This window comes from Poecile atricapillus, chromosome 20, assembly GCF_030490865.1.
Source record: "Poecile atricapillus isolate bPoeAtr1 chromosome 20, bPoeAtr1.hap1, whole genome shotgun sequence".
Taxonomy (NCBI): domain Eukaryota; kingdom Metazoa; phylum Chordata; class Aves; order Passeriformes; family Paridae; genus Poecile; species Poecile atricapillus.
The window spans coordinates 6,519,885-6,540,665 of NC_081268.1; the positions used below are offsets into that span (position 1 = coordinate 6,519,885).

The following is a 20,781-nucleotide window of genomic DNA, read 5'->3' on the forward strand; positions in this document are numbered from 1 at the left end:
CGAGCAGGAGGAGATGCTGAACAGCCACCCCCGATGCAGAACTGCATCTTCCTGGTGCTGACAGGAGGTGTCCTTAGCATCACCCAGCTGTTTCTGGTCCCCCACAATCCCGACAAGCTGCGAGGCAGCAGGTTGGCATCACAGAATCATGGAATTGTAGGGTTGGAGGGACCTCTGGATATCATTCAAGGATATCATGATCTCTGCCAAGGCAGGGTCACCCGGAGGAGGTGACAAAGGAACGTGTCCAGGTGGGGTTGGAATGTCTCTAGAGGAGACTCCACGCCCTCCCTGGGCACCTGTTCCAGCGCTCTGCCACCCTCAATGGAAAGATCGTCCTCATGTTGAGGTGGAACGTCTTGTGTTGTAGCAGTTTTGCTGCTGGGAAACCCCCGCTGGGAAATTTGTTTGCAGCTCCTGCTTTTGCGCAGCCCAAGTGCTCTGAGCGAACAGGGCCCTGTGAGTGGTTCTGAGCACATTAAAGGAGTTCCCTGCACGGCGAAGCTTGAACTTGGTGCAGAAATCGGTATTTTAAAATAACACCACCTGGCACCTGCGCCCAGCCATTTTAAAATAACACCACTTGGGGCCCGGGCCGCGCTGCGCGCCGCGCCCCGGCACTGCGGGAGCTTCTCCGGGGGAGGAACAGGAGCGGGGAGGATGGGGCAGGAGGGACCCGGGGCAGGGGGGACCCGGGTCGGGGGAGACCCGGGGCAGGGGAGACCCGGGGCAGGAGGGACCCGGGGCGGGAGGGACCCGGGGCAGCACGGACCCGGGGCGGGGGGGACCGGGGGCAGGAGGGACCGGGGGCAGGAGGGACCGGGCCGCCCCACCCTCCCCGGCGCAGCACGGCGGGACCGGAAGTGCGCGCGGCGCTTCCGGCGTGGCCGCGCGTGCCCGCCCCTCCCGCCCGCCGCTGCCAAGATGGCGGCCCCCGTGTCGCTGCAGGTGGAGTTCGGGTGAGCGCGGGCGGCGGCGGCGGCGGGGCCGGGGCCGGGCAGGGATGGGCCGCGATGGGCCGCGATGGGCCGGTCTCTCGGTGAGGCGGCCGCGGCGTTGCGGCGGGGCGGTGGCTGCGTGTGGCCTGGGGGGCCTCTACAGGCGCGTCTGGGCCCGGGCTCCGCCGCTGTCACGGGGCTGCGGGCCGCGGTAGCGGGAGCGGCCGCCGCCGGGGAACCGGGGAACCAGGCGTCGGCGGGAGGGGCCGGACACCGCCGGAGGGTGTACGCAGTGTGGGGCAGGGCCATCTGCCCGTCTGTCCCTGGGCCTCGCTCCCGTCTCTCTGTCATCGTCCTGTGCCAGGCCTTTCTTTTTCTTTCACCTCTTTCAACCTTTTTGAGTTGTTCGATTTTTTAAAAAAATTTAATTATTAAAAATATTTGTGAAAACCTTCCTCTCGTTTCTCGGCTTTTTTTTTTTCTTTTTTTTCTTTTTTTTTTTTTTTTCTTTTCTGAGCACTGTCTGTGTGTGTGTTTGTGTGTGGACACGTGCCCTCACTGTGCTTTGTGTTTGAGCCCTGTCAGGTCTGTAAAGCTGCCAGGTTCTCACTCTGTACCATTTCAGTTTCCAGGCCTTTGCTGCTGTAGTATCAGCACTGCTCATGCTCTGGCCCTGGGATCTTAAAGCATTTGCAGTGGAAGCTGTGCATATTTGTGGAAATACTTGTGTTATTTCGTTAAAGCCTCCTTTTAGCAGAAGCTAAAAGGCTGCTATTTATTCGCTTTTTCCCACCCTTTCACGAACACAGAAATACCATAACCCTTTAAATACCCTTCTCCTTAAGAATCCTTTTCTCTATCTTTCCCGCTTCCAGCTGCAGCAACTCTCCTAATTTTCCCAGAAGAGTGAGATGCATTTTTGCTTCCCTTGGAAATGCATAAATGAGCTCTCTATGTAGGAACCACAGCTGAGTTCCCCACAGCTCGCGCCTTACAGAAGGACCTTATCCTGCAATCTACATCTCCCGCTGTAACAAAGCGTGACCTTGTTTTCATGACATGAAAAAATGTTTTTCATATAATTGTTATGACTTGTTCCCTCACATGAATCTCGGCTCACGTTAATAATCGCTGCTTCAATTTTTAGATAACTATTTGTTGTGAGCTGGTGGAAGAACACCAACAGAGTGCTCTTTAGGAGAGTTGCTGCATATAAGCAATGCTGTCGAAGGCATAACAAGGGTTCTGTTGTGCTCTGCCATTGCAGAGCCAAGAAAACCTACTGTGGCATTTTTAGATATTGAATTTAAAGGAACTTAATAACATCTGGAAGTATCTTTGTTGATACTTAGGTGGGGATTGTTTGTTTTAAATATTTCTCTTTATTATGTTGGTTTCCAAGGGAGGAGAGGCACCAATAAGTTCCCAGAAAGTAGCTTCATAGAAAAATTTTTCCAAAATAATCTGCATTTAAGGTGGAAGAACATTTTGCCACAATTATATGCCCATTAAAAATGGGTTGGTCATTTTTATACTTCAGTTTGATATTAAGTGAATTAAGTTTTTTAAGAGATTCCTAGTTGTTAAAACTTTGGCCAGCATAGAGTTCAGTTTAGAGCCAAAAGCTCTCACTGTCTGCTTCTGTGTCCTGCAACTTCAAGTAGCTTTTGTGTTTATTATCCAGGTCCCTACTCACATAGTAAATTTTATAATTTAAGACTGAGTTTGGTCTGAGGCCTCACAACATCATGAAAAATGACTGATGTTGGTAAAGCTCAGGATTTTCACAACTGTACTTTCTCCAGAGCAGGAGTAGAGGTGAGGAGCTTGCTGAGGCTTCTAAGATGTGGTTACAAAAACAAATTACTCCTTTGGGGAGCCTAAGGTTAGGTACCTGGACCCATTTCAAGTCCCATTCTTTTCCAGTGTGAGGACCAGCTCCTTTATCTGCCAGGCTCTGCATATCCTGCTCACACTGATCTGTGCTTGCTGAGGCCATCAGGTGTTATCTGAGAGTATTCCCTAATGCATTCAAAGTGTCAGAAGAGGGATGAACATCAGGTTGTTCAGTAGAGGAAGATTGTGTATTTATTTATTTGTACTTTTCCTTGTCACCCTCATCACTTGCTGCTCCCAGTGAAGTCTCTCTCTGGGACACTTTGTAGTTTGTAGATCAAGAGAGGGTTGCCAGGACTTTGGGGCTGCTGGCTCTGACTTGCTCTGCAACTTTGAGTGAGTCATTTCCCCTTTCTGTGTGTTCACACGTGGAAAGGGAGGGAATATTTATTCCAGAAGGATGCTCAATTTTTGAGATCTCTGGCCAGCAGGTGTTAGGGATGAGCAGCGTTGGATGTAGCGTGGTGGCTGTAGAGCTGTTTGAGTGGAAGCTGTGCCGGTGGCTGGAGAGGGAAGGCAGCGCTGCACAGCGGTTTGGGAACACACGGAGATGGGAACCATCCTCCCGTTCCGCTGGGATGATGCCTGGCACCGTGGGGTTCTGGCCCACAGCAGAGCCTCCTCTCTGTCTTGGCAAAGGGAGCTGGCAGCTTCCCCTGTGGACTTCTGGTTTGTGACAGGAAAAAAAAGACAAAGGGAATCCTGTGCTAAATATAGTCTGTGTCATTTGTTTTCTCTGTTGTGGCATCTATGTAAATCGCCTCTTTTGTACTGCCTTCTTTTGACAATAAAGCAAAATCTCAGTGGTTCATTGTTTTTATTTCAGAGGTGGTGCAGAACTCTTATTCGATGGTGTCAAAAAGCATCAGGTGACTTTGCCCTGTCAACCAGAGCCTTGTGAGTATCAGAACCTGTTGGATAACTTGACAGAGTAACAACAAATGAAACAAAGCTGGTTTGTACAGCACTTCTAGTTGCCAGCAAGGATCAAAGTATTTTAAAAGCTCTTTCAGACATACCATGGATCAGGCAGCTTGGCAAACAGGGAGTAGTTCTCAAAGTCTGAGGTCCTTCCTGTCCTCTAAGCACTTGTGAATCAAGTCCTTCCTTAAGACTTTTGCCTCCCTCTTGCTGGATAGACAACAGCCTCTGGATGTTTCCATCAAGTCTACGTTTGTCTTTCTTGCTACATGAAACTACCAATAACATCCTCTCTCCTTTGTTTTTTCCTGCCTATTCAGAGGTTTCCAAGAGGCACATATATATATATATATGTGTGTGTTTATGTGGTGTATAGATATGTGGGGGAATGTGTAGCAATGAAACATAAATGTTGTTTATCTACTCATTTGACCTTTCAAGTAAATGTAATAATTTTAATATGAACTCTGCAGTTGAGAACAGTAAATGTAATGCTCAAATAGGGTTCTGGACATCCTGCCCATGGCCTTCCCTGCAATAAAAAACCAGGATTTTAGTGTTCCAGGGATAAGCAGTCATAATTCCTGGTTTGCAATTTGGAGTATCAATACTGAGCAATGCTGCACTAACCCACATACTTCACTTGTAGTGTAGTTTTGCCACAGGTATGTTCTGAATTTTTCCAGCTAGATAGCACTGCTTTATGCTATTGGAGTGGGATTATAAACCAAAATAACACAAAGCCATGAGGGAATGTTAGCAACCAATATCTCACAAATGGCTGATATCATAATCTATGTGCTGGGAACCTCCAGGCCTGAAACCATTTTGCTGTGCCTGGAAGTAATTAGAGATTGGTAGAAGTGCTTTTGATGCTTGGACATAAGTATGTGTAATTCAAATATAATAGGAATACTGCAATATTGTGTTATCTTGTGGTTAAAGACAGGGACTAAGGCTCCAGAAACATGACCTGATGCTGATTTGCTTTGTGAGTTTAGTCATGTTGCTTAACTTTCCCCTGTTGCTACTGATACTTTCATGTATCACAAGAGAATTCAGCATTAAATTCCAGCGCTGTTGAGGCACTTAAGATCCTTAAACAAAAGGTAGCAAAGAAATGCTAAAACACTCAAACACTCATTTAGTTGGTTTATAAACTTGGGGGCTAGAGCATAATTTTCTTCAGTGCTCTGTAAATTTAAAATACCCAGTAACGGTAATGTTTTGGTGGTGTTCAAACCATGATCAGATGCTGAAGAAAAAAGGTTTATTACAGGAGATGTTTATTTCTGCCAGGGGAGGGGAGGGTATTAATACCAAAGAGGGATTCTTCCAGCCTGATGGCTGTCAGTGGTGCAGTTGTATGTGGCCTGATCCATTCCCACTTGAAGCTGCTGGGAAGACTTCTGCAGCCTTAGTAGGATCTGCGTTTATCCTAAGGGGTAAATCTCTCCCTGAAGGTTTGTCTCAGCCTCAGGGTTCAAAGTCATGATCTCCAGTGATTCATTCCAGATTCAGCTAACATTATTGCTCCCAGCTTTTCCCGCTGCCTTGTTTTCCAGACACTGCTATCCCTGTGACAGGAGTGGCAGAATTGACAGTGTACCCCCTTGTCAACGCCCCTGGTTTGCTGCTGTCTTGTGCCTTGGCTGCCAGGGATGTTTCATTTTGGGGCTGGTTGTGGATTGCAGCATCTCAGGAACATAAACTGAGCTGTGAGGCAGCTGCTGTAGTGACATTTATAGCCCAACCCAGGGGTGGGGCAGGCAGAGGTGGCCCGAGTGTCTGACAGTAAAGGATTACTGGAAACACCCCTCATGATACTTCCAGAAGACAATTACATTGTAGTGCTGAGGAATCAATGGAATCATATCAGAAAATATGAGAAATTTTCTTGCAAATTTATATTGTTCCTAATGGTGTGTATTTCCCTTGTTCACACTAAGAAATTTTAACTCTCCCTTCTCTGGGTAAATAAAGATATACATAGCCAGGTCCCTGCTGCCCTTGTGCTGCTGGAATTGCAATGATTAGAGAAATTAAACAGCTCAGTTCTACTCAGCATATCCTGTTGCTTACCTTACCCTGAATGTCCATCACTGAATTCTCCAGGGAAGAACCTGTAGTATGAACACTACTTGAAGACCTGCACTTCTAACCCCATTTTAAGTGATTTCATTAGCTGCCAAGTTTATTTTTGGCCATTTTGGCCTCTCTTACCTACTCTTCCCTTTTTCTAGGTTATTTTTGTCTTTGTCCTCCTTTTTGCAGAACAGTTGCTTCTCTCTGGGTTATTTGGCCCACCTATATTTTAATTGTTTAGGCATTTTTATAATATCCCAGAAGTGAAGGGAGGTGGAAAATTATATGAAGAAATACCCACAAATATTTACATGAAAATAAAAACCAAGCTGTGCTCCATGGTTGGCAGGGACAGTCAGTGTTCTCTAAATGATAATGCTGCTTGAGAAAACTCTTTATGTGGTCATTTCTTTTTCCCTGATAACAAGGACTAGACGGAAAGTAGGTGGGTTCCAGATCCAGTTAACTTTCTCAAGAAGATTTGATTCTCTGTCCTTCTCTGATGCCTGGAGATGGACTCCTGGAGGGATTGGGAAAGGCAGGAGGAAGGAAGCTGCAAATGGGACAAGAGCAAGCCACGAGGGGCACAGCCACGTGGCAGGACCTATTTTTATTTTCCAAGGGGCATTTTGTATCCTGATGTCAGTTAAATAGCTGTTCTTTATTTCCAAGTGGAGCTGTCCCAGCTTGCATTTTGAAGTTGCTGCCAAAGTGGGAATTTAGAAAGATGTGGTGTATGTGCATAGGCAGCACATATGCCACACTTTCTGCAGGACTGTGTAATCTTGTAGAGCTGTTGCAGAAAGAAGACCTCATGTTAAACAAGAATCTTGTCCCAAATTTCTGGCTGTTCTGATGATCTCACTGATAATGCTGTTAGAGGATCTAAAGGCATCGTGCCCTGTTGGCTTCTTCTGCATAAAAACAGTGTGTGTGGAAGAAAGCAGCTGGGGGAATAACGATATTTGTCACATGGAGAGAGGATTAAATTGGCAGGGAAATCAACTTTATTTTCAAGCATCTAAGAGGCTATTAGAGACAATGGAGCATAAAAGAGAGAAACCCTAGATTAAAAACTGAAAATGTATTTGGCAGCCTCCTCCTGAAACAAGCCACAGTAATTTAACCAAGTGCTTCAGTAATCAAATAGATCATTGTATGACTGCTCTGCAAGTGATGCTGGAGCTCCTTCCTCCATCTCACTGGGACTCACAGTGGTGGATTTGTCTTGGCCATGTGAGTTGCATGGATGCTGTTGGGAGGGTAGGAAGTCACTGGCATTGTTTAACCCTTGTAGTCGTTTTAGGTTTGGCTCAGCAGCATCATCTGATGAAGAGTGTTTACAAAACCTCTCTGCTGGGCTGTCTTCTGGATGTTGTACCCAGAGGTTGGGGTTGTGTGTAAAGTCTCTGGCATTTGTGCTGCAGGCTGCTCAGCTGCTGTCACAGACCTTTGAATTTCTCCTGAGGCTTCGGTGGTGGGATTTGTGTTTTTGGGGCAGCAGTGACCAGTTTCACTGGTGCTCGCTGGGATCTTCTGGACTAATCAAGAATTCACATTGTGTTATGGCATTTTACAAGTCTGGAAGGTTAAATTATTGATCAGTGTGTTTTGGTAATTGTTTGTGGTTTCCCTTTACCAAAACTCTAGGGGAAAAAAGCCCACTGCCAATCAGATTTTTTTTAAGAGGGAAAATTAAAATAATCTGCCAAATGCTGCTCATATTGAATCCCTGTAGAGAAGAGCATAGTGTGCTCCTCAAGAGCTTTGCTTTCCAGGGGCCTTGTTCTGCACAGCATGGAGGACTGCTGGGGACTTGGGAGCATTCATCTGCTCGGAAAAGAGCCTGGGGATCTTGAAAGATCAGACCTATGTTACAGGCAGGGTGGCTTACAAAATACAGCATGGCATGTGTTCAGTGTTTACTGGGGTGCTGGGCCAAAAGAGCCTGTAAAATCCAGAGTAGCGGTTGGCGTTGGCTCTTGGTAAGTGCCTAGTGCTGGGTAGTACATCGTAGTTGAGTCATTAATATTCTGGCATGCTTTTATTGCTCTGTTTATTATTCCTAACATTTTGAAACTTGCTCCAAAGAAAGAATAAAAATATATTTGCTAATGTAGAGGCTTTTTGGAAGAATGGTAAAAAAAAAACCCCATAGATCCATGGAACTTCATGCAGTCAAATCTTTTTAACCACAGTGTGTGGTACTTGCAGTTCTCAAAGGACTTGGGTTATTCCCCTTCTCGTGCATCCCACTCTTGCATCTCTTTTAGGCAGGAAATTATAGATTTGGTGACAAGGGAAGGGGGCTCAGTGGGTTATGCAGGGTGAGAGCTCAGGCAGTCAGGGTGAGCAGTGTTTGCAGCATCAGAGCTGTCGCGATCAGAGATGTCGCGGCGCTGCCACGTCACGATCGAACAGTTCCTGGCGTGGGGCTCGGCTCCAGGTCCCTGTCCCAGCGGGGCTACGGCTCCCTTTAGAGGGAACAGGGAAATAAACGCTTGTCCTGACAGGAGCAGTCCCATCACCCTTCTGGGAGGCCGTGGAGCCGCTTTACCGGATCAGCTCATCCCAACTCATTGTGGAAGGAGCTTCCCAGGCACTGGGAAACCAGCTCTTGTGTGTGACCAAATCCCTGGGATAACAAAGCCTGGCTGTTACACTCTCCTTCCCAGCCGCTGTATTGCAGTGCGGACACCTAGCAGGATAACCCCTCTGTCCCACCCCCCTCCGCTCCCTCTTTTCTCTTGGTGGGATTTGCTGTGCTGACAGCGCTGTTCAGAGGGTGGCAGCGGAGCAGGGCTGGGGAGGAGGATCCGGGCCCTTTAAACCGCTTAGCATGCGGTTCACACGGCTCCGGGCCAGCTGTTCCTTTCTCCTCCTGCCCTCACTCGCAGGAGTTGTTTGCTGAGCTCAGAGCTCCTGTGCAAAATTGCTTTTCAAAAGAGCCACTTTCTGCTTAATTAAACAATGAGCCGCCGTCCCTCTGCACATCTGTAAAGCTCCCTCCGCAGCCCCTTTATCCCACAAACTGCTCCATTCTTACCTCCATTCACTTGTAAATCTTACCCCCCCCTCTCCTCCACCCTGATCATCTCACTGGCCCTTTCTTTTTCCCTTTCAAGTAAGACTGAGGGGCTTGGAGTATCTGTGGGGGTGGCTGGGTTGGGTGGGCAGGAATCGGTTTAATGGTGCTTGGCCCTGTATGAAAGTCTAATAATAGCAAAGCAGATCTGATCCCAAAAGTGAGAGGCGATTTCTGTATTTAGAGGAATAAAATCATGGCACTTTCCTGAGCTGAGCTGAGACACTGACTCATCCAGCAGCCAGAGGGGACACAGCCACCAGCCAAGCTGGGAGGGGGACAAGGATTTGACTTCAAGGCATTTTCTGATCCAGCTGGCAGTGCCAGGGAGAGCCCAGCCCAGGGAATTCCCTCGGCCAGGCTGGCTGCTGCGTGCAGAGCAGTGCCAGGCTGCCAGGGAATCCCTCTCCACTCTGGCAGGAGCAGCCACCTTCCTCCATGGTCTGGGGTTGCACATCAGCTCTGTGTAGTCTCTTTGATAGCAATAAGATTTTCCTTTTTAGCCCTCAGTGCCTGTGCACACACCCAAAACTCAGAAACCAGGAAAACAGGAGAGAGGGGAAATTTCATTTTTCTGGGTTTTGGCAAAGCTTTACACTGGTGGTTAGTAATGCATTCTCTGAATTGTCTTGCTGAGAGCTTAAAAAAAAAAAATTAACCAGTAACATTCAAGGTTAAACAGGATAAATGAATGGAAAAGTGATGAGGTGGGATATCTCCTTTATCATTGGAAAGGACAGATTATAGCCAGTGTGATGCAATATCATCTAGCATAGATTGATAGGGAGGAATGAAGAAATGGGAGTTTAGTGCTTTAGTAGAAGATTCCTGACTGCAAAAACTATTAGACCATGGCACAGTCTCCTTGGGGTTTGGAAGCAGGTCTACAGTGCTCAAACCTCTTAAAATCAGAGCAGACAAGGCTCAGGATGGTCTTTTTTTTGAGAAAATTCTGCACTGGCAGAGGAATAAAATCACAGGACCTGTTAAAGAGATGGTTTTTTTAATGTCTGCGATCCCCAGGCTGGTACTTCGCTGCTGGGGCAATAGTCTTTGAGGCTCTCTCAGCTCCTTCCTTTGACAATTTTGAACCCTGGGCCAACACTAGTGATCTGTGATCCTAATTAAAAGAGACAGTTTGGTGCACTGGCATTTATTGGGGAGCCTGAAGTGACAATAGCGTTGGGTGTTATGGGATTAGATGCTCTGACTTTGGAAATGAGTAGGGATTAGGTTTACCCTGAGAATCAGCTCGAAGCTGCTTTTTTTGTCATGGGAGCTGATGGATCTGGAGGCTTGCTGCTGGCTAGCACTGGGATTGGAGATCCCTTGAACTTGTATTTCCCTACCAGCAATCTGTGGGGAGTGGAAGATCCCAAGCAGCTCCTCTCCAGTTCATAAGCATTGTGATTAAAACCTCAGGGCTGAGAATTGCTGGGTGATAGCTGGGATCTGAGTCCTCACTGCTAAAAGGAAGGCTGTGAAAGACCTTTGTGATCCTTTCCCATTTTGTGGACATAAGAAAATTAAGAAGAGCATTTCTCTTCTAGATGAGAAGCAAGAAAAAGATGTCTTAAAGCAATTAAAAATTACAGAAGCCAAGACCTTGGTGTTCATTTGTAGCAGACAAGAAGAGATGAGAGCAACAATTGCAGTTCTCTTATGCCTGGCTGTAGTTACCCCCTAATTTCTTCCCTAGTACTTAAATCACTGCCCATTCCAGTGTGTGGCAGGATTGGCTTGTGCACTTGTCAGAGAAAATGGATTTTGCTCTTGCTGCAAAATTTGCCTGGCTGCTCACTCTGCGTAATACCAAATCCATTTGCCTGTGACTCCATTTATATCAGCCATTCCAGGTCTTCTTCTGCAGTTTATGGCACACCATGGTCTGCTTCAGAGAGTGATTTGCATATCAGATGGGAGGCTGGAGGAGTTGGAAGGATCCCTTAGATCTGGTTTTGAGCTCCCTTCCAGAGCAGATTCCTGGAGGGTCTGCTCGGATCCGAAAGCAAAGAGCAATCATGCACCTGGAAGAGCAGCAGGTATTGGGAGCTGGTTTGTCTGTTTTAGAAACAAGCTGCTTACGCAGGGAAAGGGACATACAAATTGTTTTTCCATACATTTCCATGCAGGCAGGGGAAATAATGGCAGAGGAGCGGCAGGGAAGGGGCTTTGTCATGGTTACAGGCCGGTGGCTGAGAATGTGGGTGGAGCAGCGCTCGTCCAGAGTTAGTGACCTCAGCAAATTGGAGCTCAGCCATGGTCAGTATGATAAATGATCTTATTCTGGGTCAAAGAAATGGTACCCCACAGGGAGGTGTCCACAAGGCGGCCCGGGAAAGCGCTGTGCTCCTGCAGCACTGACCCCTTAGTGACCAGTGCCACATATATCTTATTTACTGCAGACCAGAAGGGAATTTTCCATGGTTCAACCTTTATAGGGTTCCCCTATTTCACTGAAATAATCTCCCAGATCTGCAACCAGGGCAAGAAAATGGGTGTAATTACACCTTCTGGGTGCCCTTTGAGGTGCAAGTTTGTATGTGGGTTTTGAGGCAGGGGACACAGAGATGTCTGGTCCTTGCATGTGTGTCTAGGAGCTACCTGTGCAGCTCCCTGGGAGCCAAGGGCTGTGTGTCCATGTCAGCTGGTATCAGGGTTGCACAAAATCCTTCCATGTTTCTGCACCTTTATGAGTTCATTGTGAGATCCTTCTACTACAACACCCAGCTTGGTGTTTCTTACTCGAGGCACCTGGTTTCTCTCTGCACACAGTGAGTGCCCTCTTTTCTGAGTTGTCACTGATGGATCTGTCAGGCCCAGGAGGTTTTATTGAGCTAGGAAAGATCTATGGATTTCAGCCCTGCTTTTGAGGGTGCAAATGAACCCAGGCACTGCTAAAAGGGACTATTAGATGCATTCCAGTTGCAGAGGAAGCTCAGCAGATTCTTCATGAAGGAGCACTTGGGGCAATGCAGGTCAGGCCTTGGAGGATTTGCAGGAGGACAGAGCAGACTGTGCAGTTCTGTCTGCCACAACCAGGAGTGTTTGTGATGCAGCTGGGCTGAACAGGAGCCGAGGCTATTGGGTTTTGTGTGCACTCACTGCAGTTCCTGCATCCTGTCCTCTTGCGTGACAAGGCAATGACTTTGTGTCACTGCAAGCACACATCTCATTTTCCTGAGCGCTGTGTTTTGCTGGGTGATCTGTTTTCTGCATATATTGTGGGCTTCGGCTCTCATCTGTGCACTTGAACTAAGCAGTTTTCTCAAATGTTTGTCAGTTTTTCTTTTTTTTAATTAATTTTAGATTATTTTTTCCTAAGAATTTGGAGAGGGTTGATGTGCTGTTAGCACAGGCAGCAGAAGCTGCCTTTGTGTAGAAATAAGACAGGGATTTCCTACCATGTGCTTCAGTCCCTCCTTTGCAGTTTGAGAATATTTCCACTTCCTTGGCTGGTTCAGTCTTGCTTCTCCTCTGATGCTGCCAATGGTGGGGACAGTTAATGAGAATTAAGAGTGCATTTTTGATGTGATATTTGTTTGCTGTGAGTGAAATGGAGTAGGCTACCAAAAAGATTTCAGTATGACCATGCAGCAGTTATAAAAATATATCATTACTGCGATGAGCTGGGTTCAAGTTGGTGATGCTGGAGCAAAATGCTGTATTGTCTCAGCTCTCACCTGCACCTCCCTCCGGAGCCAAAATGCACAGCAGGTTTTACAGGCAAATCACAGCACCTGTAGTACAGCTGTGCTCCTGCCAAAGCAGATGCCTCTGTTCTGTGATGGGAGCCAGCTCCAAACCAACACAAGTGTGAAATCACTGCATTGTAACGATGGTTTAACTTGTCAGCAGATGTGGTGCCTGACCAGGCTGAGATTTTTTCCTTCTTTATATGTCATCTCTAGAGAACCTGCTGTTTGCATAGAAAAATCCTTGGCCCAGGGAGCTGGAAACCTGTTAGACCCATAGCATAGTATCAGAAAGAAAATTATTTAGGAACACTATGCATGTCAACTGTAAGAGATAAGCAGTTATGCTATAATTTACCTCTTCTTATTTCCATCGTAAAAACAGAGTCCTGAGCTGTTGATCAAGACTGCTGTTTGAGGCACTGAGCTGCAAGATGGCTTCTCCACAGACCACTTGCAGTGGAAGTAATCTTGTTCTTTTCAATATCTTTCTCGTGGGAGATTGTTTTGGTGTGGCTGTGGTCATCTGTCATCCTTTATAATTGATTTCTTCTAGTAATATTGGTGTGTAGGACACGGAGAAATGAAGGTGGGTGAAAAAATTCAGTGCTGATAAAGCAGATGAAAGTATTGTCTTAAAGTTGGCTGTGGAGAAAGGGTCTTAATTTTTGTATCTTTTGTAATGGGCAAGCTCTAGGCATGCATAGGGATGTCTGCATTTTTTTCCCACTCTTTAAATTCTTCAGTATATGTGTACGTGACTTCTGGATAGAAATAAATGCATGTTGGCTCAGGTGGGACTGAAAATAACATTTGTTATGGAAGGAGATGGGACGAGGGAGTCTTCGAGCTCAGCCTCGAATAAATCAGTCCTCTCGCTCCTCCGTCCAGGCTGCTTCTAGGTGGCTGCCTTTTATCCAGCTAGTGCAGCGCATTTCTGTTTAAATGATCTCTCCTGAAAGGTCCCAGAGGAAAGGGCTGCTTATTCCATGCAAGGAGAATGGTATATGGCACAGCTCATTGTTGTGCGCCCTGCTGCAAGTGCATAAATATGAAACAGCTCGCGGGTGATGCTGCAGTGGGGCTGGTGTCCCCTTCACATCCCCCTCCCTCTCCTGAAGGCTCCTCTCCATCTTCCTTCCTTTACAGCTTTCATTTCTTGGTGATGGAGAGCGGGAGCCATTTGGGTGTGAGATCCTGAGGGCTTGACGTTGCAGCAGCATTTTTCAGGGGAAGGTGAATGTAGTTAACTCTTGTTCTGATGGCTGACCGACCGCTGTGGGGTGTGTGTGTGTACATACATATACACACATACATATGTATGTATGTGTGTATATGTATGTAAATACACACACCTTCTTAGTGGTGCTCCCTGTCACCGGTGCATGTTGCTAGGAAGGAGGCAGAAAATGGTCTATTTTGTTATTTTAACTACTTATCATTACAAGGCAGTCGTGGGTTGGCCCCAGGCAGGTGATCCAGCTCACCTGGCAGTTTTGAGGCACAAAGCAGCTCCTTTTGCCCAGATTAGTGATCCAGTGCTTAGAGGTAGCAATACCTGTTGTGCTCTGGGCAGCCCTGTGGTGAGATTGGGGTTTTGGGGTCAGTGCTGGTTTGGAGGCACCAATGCACTAGGAAAGCAGGGGGAACAGAGGGAATCTCAGAGCATCCCCTCCCCCTTTCCCCAGGAGAAGAGGCCCCCATCTGCTGCAGATGGACATATCCCCATTGCCTAGTTGATGTGCACCTGTCTACACCAGGGCTGTTCATCCTGAGTGTGACAGACCAGTGAGGGTGACATTATTTGGAATAACCCCAGTTTGGCTCTGGGTAACATCCATGATCCCATAAAATCCTGGGGTAAGGTCTGGGCTGAGACAAGCCACTACAAATGCATATATTACTGCTGGTCATGAGCAAGCACATGGGGAATGGTACACAGAGTGAATTTAACTCAGAGAAGCATGTGTGGAAAGATTCCTCATGACTGCAGTGAGCTTACCTCACGTAAGAAACCCATCCTGCCATCCCTGCTCCTCCTGGAGCAGGGCTGAAGCCCTCAGTGGTGGATTTGTGCCTTCAGAAAGCTTCCTCGCTTCTTGAAAACAAACAAAACTCTTTTGGGGCTTTCAAAGGGCTGTTTAAAGGAGCCCCGGGAGAATAACTGATTGTGGATTCGGAATGATGAAGTGGTTTGTGGAACAGTGAAATATAGAGGCAAATGCAGGAGAACTCCACTTTGCAATTTGTCAGCTTCTCTAAACCCTGTAACGGATTGTTCCCCCCCTCTGTCTCTTCTCACCTCTCCAATAGGAAATTAACTGATGCTATCACTAAAGAAATTGTTTTTGCCTCACAAAGTAAAATTGATACTATAAAAACCCGCCAGCAGTGTCTCCTCCTCCTTTTACATGAAGACAAATCCTTTCTGTCACCTACTGAAATGGAAAGATAAAGGCTGAGCTTTAATAAAGAAGCTCTAAGCATGAAGTGTAGAAGGAGGGAGCAGGCACAGCATGGGGAACACTCCAGAGCAGCAGGTGTGATGCTGAGGGATGCTGTAAGTGTCCAAAATGCAACTATGGGCCAGGGCTCTCCTGTCTGTTTAATGCATGGCCATGGACAGGTTTGGGCCCCAGAGCTCCCAATGTCTCCAAGAGCTTGTGCTGGTTTTGGTCAAAAGTGTCTGTCTTTGCTCCATTCAGGTTCTTAGGCTTGCTTGTTTGGACTTTTTAAATCTAATTAAGCACACAAGAGAATTAGACATAATTTGTTGGGTGACAAGATAATGCACAGGATATGGGATGTGTCAGAGACCTGAACATCAGGAATCTGCTGCCAGATCAGTGCTTCAGCAGGAGCTGCATTCATTCTTTGTGGGATGAGCTTTCTGTGGGAAACCTCTTCTGCCAAACCATAGGGACAGGACTGTCTGTGAGTTTCTTTGCAGCTATCCCCATCCATCCTGCATGTTCCTCATCTGCTCTTTCATGGATAAACAATCACCTTGCTCTGGCATCACCAGGAGCCATCAGCTAGTTTGTAAACCCTGTCCTTCTTTCTTCCAGGGGATATCAGAAACCTGCTCAAGTGGATCAAACAGAATCTGTTGAAAGAGCGACCAGAGTTATTTATACAAGGGGAATCTGTGTGAGTACAACTGTTATCAACGCTCCTTGTGTTTCTCTGTTGATCCCCACAGTTTGGGGGATATTTCCTCTGGGGCAGATTTCCTATTGAGTAAGTCAATGACCATGAAAACACAGGAATTGCTTAAGTGATAGTGGGAGGTATCCCACCCACACCTTACGCTGTCCACAGAGAGCATCATTTGCAGCCCTCACCCCAAATCTTTAAACCTTAAACATGAAGCAGGGCCATTTATACTTTCTCTTCATTATCACTTGGAACAGAGTAGCACCTGTATCCTCAATTCCAGGAGTTTTAGCAGGTCTGTCTGTTCCCTGCTGACATCACTGGGACTGAAGCAGTCATTCTGAGAAATGCCAACAAATACTTCTTCTGGGAAATGTATTTTTATTATCAAAATGGGGCCAGTCTCGTGGAGGAGGGGGTAGGAAAAAAAAAAAAAGGAAGGCAAGAGAAATGGAGCAGAGTGAGCTGTGCAAGCCATCCCTGACTGCGGGGTGGCGCTGGGGGTGTTTAACATTCGTCACGGATCTTTGTGAGCTGAAGCATGTGCCAGGTCCCCTGGTAACAGGAGAGACAATTGCAGGACACTGAAGATCAAAGAGGGGGAATCCCTTTGCTCAGAATCAGGGGCTTGGAGTGGATCCCAGGTGTTTAGTGCCTCTGGTAGGGGCACCAGAATGGCTTTCCCTACCTTCACACTGAGCTCTCTGCGCTCGACTGTCGTGCGTGGGTTTTAATTACCTGGCTTTTCTGCATGGTACGGAAATGCAGTCATCCTGGAGCATCCTCAGGAACGGTGCCTTTTCATTCAAATGAGCTTTGGGATTGCTCCTGCGTCCCCTTTATTTGATCTAGAAAGGGCACAGACTGTACCTGTTTCCACCTCCATGCTAGGATCCCTTTTTTGGCTTTATAGGCAGTCAGCTTGTGATCTGTGCTGTGACATCCCTTGTTCTTAACTATTTGTGGAGCTTTTTAGCAGGCCTGTATCCTAATTATTTCTCTCTATTCTGCAGGAGGCCAGGAATTTTGGTGCTCATCAACGAGGCAGACTGGGAACTAATGGTCTGTACTCCTTCAGTTTGACTTTCTTTGTTGAAAATATTGCTCTCTCTGTTCTGTGGTTGCTCTCACAGAAGCTATTTCTGATTCTTGCCCCAAGCGAAGCATCTCATATTTGAGGGGGAAGGGGCAGGCTGGAATCTATCTCCTGTACTGTGGCTGTTCAAAAGCCTGGAGCCTCTCTCTAACCTGCTGAGTCTCATCAGCCAGACAGGGTCTGAAGAGAGATCACCCTTTTTCTCTGGTCTCTGGCACTGGGTTTTGCACCTCTGGCTGCTGGCTGTTCCCCCCACATGTGGGGTGACAGCGTAGAGGGCACCTGGGACCTTCCCTGAAGTCAGGTGGTGCCTGGCAGGTAAAAGGCCACAGGGAGATTTCAACTCAAACAGGCACCTGGTAAATGTCTTCCTTTCTTATCCCACTGTTGTGCTCAGACAACAAACAGCCCCTCACCATTTCCCTGCCTCAGGCAACCACCTATTCTGTCAAAACCCTGGTCCAGAAAGCGATGTGGGGTGATGAGCATCAGCACTGTGGCTGATCTCTCACCTTTGCTTCTGTTATGAAGAAAACATCAGTCTGTCCCCTTCTGCTCTCCCTAATACTCACCATCTTTTTATGAGCTGTTTTCTCTTTGCAGCTTGTATTTGGAAATGACATCTAAACAATTTTTCATTTTTTTTCTTGGCCTGCAGGGTGAGCTGGATTATAAACTCCAGGACCAGGATAATGTTCTTTTCATCTCAACATTGCACGGCGGGTGAACTCCTGAAAAAACAAGAGGATGTAAATCCAAATCCCTGGGAAAAAAAAAACCAAACAAAAACCTTAACCCACCCAAACCTCTCTTGAACTGCCTGTGTCCAGTCTCTGCATCTTCCCACTGCATTCACTTGTTCTAGACATCCAAATAAAGCCCCGCCAGCCTGCGGCCTTCTGTCCACCACAACAGCATCCGTCTTTGGTCCTCATTTCACCTCTCCTGGCTGCACTTCCAGGTACCCTAACAAGCAGAGAGCACCTCAGCATGTGGGACTTTGTTTTTTTCTCACAGGAGGAAGAGGGGTGCTGAACCCTGAATAGGATAACATGTCTTAACATGCAGTGAGGTGTTCTGGTGCTGGGAACCAGGATTCATTTAACACAATGCTTAACGTTGATACAGTCTCTGCACCAGCCATGGGAAGGGTGGGAAAGTGCAAGGAAACAAAAGGTGGCTTGACTAGCTTTTCCATGGGGTAGCAAATGTGACAGCTCCAAAGCCCTCAGAAGTGACTTTCAGCTTTTCATGATATTTATTTATGGGAAGCAGGAGAGAAATGGGCTTTTTTGGTTTTGTATTTCTGATCCCTCATGCTTTCATACCAGAGCTGAGGCAGGTTGAAGTACTGGCCCATGAATATTGTCAATTTATAATGATTTGGATGGAGGGAAAACAAACCCTCACCCGGCCTGAGACAGCACAGAGTGATCAGGGCAGCAAATGATCTTTCTGTCACCATGATAGACAGAATTGATCAGGCTGCACTGCATTCTGTGCAGGTGGGAGCTGCAGTCTGGCTGGAGAAGGGCTGGGGCTGGAGATGCACAGTTAAAGTGCCAAGACCTGAGAAAGCCAGTGGCTTTTAACCCTTTGTGTCAGTGGGAGGAAAAGGCTTCTTGCTGTGTACCCTGAGGAAGTCCTGTGAGCACTGTGGAAGTGGGTGTGTGTGGTTCTGCTAGGGCACGGGTGTTGTTGGCTTTCCAGAGGTTTCCTTGGATAGACAAACTGACCCCTGCCAGCCAGGAGGCTACGGTGAGAGCAGAGGGATGGGCTCAGAGAGGATAGCATTGGCACCAACAGGTCTGAAACATGCTGCATGAGCTTCCAGGAGTGCCTGACCAGGATTGTCCTCCTGCGCTCCCCCCGCCCTGCTCACCTGTTTCGGCACGGCTCCAGCAGCATGCAGAGGTCCCCGGCAGCAGCTCCTGCCTGAGCTGCGGCTGGCGTGGAGCAGAGGGCTCGCCGGTGCTCAGTCGGTGCCTCTCAGAGCTGATCTGCACCATGTCCTGCTCTAAGAGCCCTCGATCTTCAGGAGCTGCTGAGGAGGTGGGGAGCAGCCAGTGCACCAGCCCTGCTCAGGCAGCCTGGCCCAACACCCAAGTGCTGCGCCTGACCGAGGAATTCCTCTGTCTGATGCGGAGAGTGATTCCCTCAGCTGACTTCTCCACTGACTCCTCTCTCACGTCTACCCCTCCACAACCTGCATAACCGAAAGCACCCACAGCCTGCAATGCTTCTGCATCTGAAGAACCCCAACTTCAACCCGCTTCTGGTGACAAATGAATATTCAGCCTTTTCCAAATCCAGCCACAGCAACTTGAGTCCAGCTCACGCCATTTGTAAATGACACAGACAGGCCAAAGGCTCTTCTCTGTCCCAAGTTCCTGGCCCTTAGCTTAGCTGGGCTGGGACAGTGGAAGGGGATTCCAGGTGATGGTAGGAGCTGGCCGAAAAACAAGGAACCTCTGTGGCGTGCGGCTTGTAACGGACTGAAACACAATGGGAAAAAGCAGGTTCATCTTCAGCACTGCTGCCTGCCCTTCCTCTACCCTGCCTCTGTGCCTTAGGCTTGGCTTGTCTGTTCTCATCCCCCCAGCTGTTTGCTCAGATAAGATGGGTTCCTTCCCCAGGAGCTGTTATTCCCCTCGATAGTGCAGGTAGACCCAGGTGGCTTAGCTCCTGCTGTAGTAAAAGCTGTCAATCACTGCTAAAAAAAGCTAGAAACGGGAAGATTAAGGAAGCCGGGGCGGGGTGGAGAAGAGGGGTACAGTAAAATCCTGTAACAACAACAGTAACAAAAAGTTTCTGAAATAAAAGCTTTTTAAAACATTTCTCCCCTTCCAGCTTTGTCCTAGATAGGCTCTTGGTGAAATTCTGCTCGGATCTTGTAATGCTTCCCTCCTCCTCCTGGGTTTCCTTGGCAGCCCCGGCCGAGCCGTTTGGCTGGTGGATTCATAAAGCCTCTCTGTTAGAAGGAGCCTTCCTCCGGCCGCCGTTCCGCCGGGGCTGCTCCGCTCCGAGGGGCTCCCCGAGCCCGGTGAGGGCCGTGCCCGCAGCCCGGAACCGCTCTCCGCCAAACCCGCCCGGTGCCCGAGCGGTGGGGCCGGTTCTCGGCCCGAGGAGACCCGCAGCAGTCGGAGCGGCCTCCGTGTGCCCGGGGCTGCGGCAAGAGCACCAGAAGAGTGTCCCGGTGCATGGGGACGGGAGCACGCCGAAATACGATAAATGAAATTAAGCCGCAATGTTAAAATAGATAAATAAATAAACATAAGAAGGATAAACCGGGATGGAGCCGCAGGGCCGAAGTGCCCGCCCGCCGCGCCCGGTTGCGGCCCCACGGCTCCCGGCAAAGCTCCGGTGCCCGAGGCTCGGCCCCGCCGTCCCTGCCCGGTGCGTGCCCGGTGCCTGCCCGCTCGGGGCTGGCCGTCCCGGTGATGACCTGGCCAGTGTTTGACGCATTAAGACCGAGCACCCTCGGCCGCGCCGAGCAGAGCGGAGCCGCCGCTGGTGTTTCCTTAGTTTCCCTAAAATCCTGGCCCCGACCCCCGGGACGCAGCCGGGAGCGGTTACCTTGCCATGCCCCGGGCCCGGGGAAGGTCCGTCCTCTGTCCTGTGCCCCGAGAACCGTCCTGGAGCCCCGCCGGAGGAGGTGAAACCTCTGCTACAGATGTCCAGACACAATTCTTGGTTCGTACGGCTCCATCGCACAAGAATTGCGTTTGGACAATCAGGAGCGGAGATTCCCATCCCAGGCTCGCGGGATCTTCCAGGGGGAATCCGGCTGGAGCCTGGAAAAGAAGGACACACGGGCCCTGAGCCGGCTCCCGCCGCCCCCCGCTCCCGCTTCCCGGCCCCGCCGAGCCGCTGCTCCAGCCCCGACAAGTTTCGAGCGCAGCCGCGGCG

At 48.4% G+C, this 20,781-nt stretch overlaps 1 protein-coding gene across 1 annotated transcript; it reads left to right on the forward strand.

Moving 5' to 3' along the window:
* Positions 1-818: 818 nt before the first annotated feature.
* Positions 819-19,708, forward strand: URM1 (ubiquitin related modifier 1). Its single transcript, XM_058853831.1, has 5 exons — positions 819-959; positions 3,661-3,731; positions 15,689-15,770; positions 16,790-16,838; positions 17,531-19,708. The coding sequence occupies exons 1-5, from the start codon at positions 925-927 to the stop codon at positions 17,597-17,599; spliced, it is 306 nt and encodes a 101-aa protein (XP_058709814.1). The 5' UTR covers positions 819-924; the 3' UTR covers positions 17,600-19,708.
* The last annotated feature ends 1,073 nt before the right edge of the window (positions 19,709-20,781 follow it).

Excerpts from the sequence above, each read along its gene's own strand:
- URM1 (XM_058853831.1), top strand. The coding sequence starts at position 925 with ATGGCGGCCCCCGTGTCGCTGCAGGTGGAGTTCGG. Across the intron at positions 3,732-15,688 it reads GCCCTGTCAACCAGAGCCTT|GGGATATCAGAAACCTGCTC; the intron begins GTGAGTATCAGA and ends TCTTTCTTCCAG. Across the intron at positions 16,839-17,530 it reads AGGCAGACTGGGAACTAATG|GGTGAGCTGGATTATAAACT; the intron begins GTCTGTACTCCT and ends CTTGGCCTGCAG.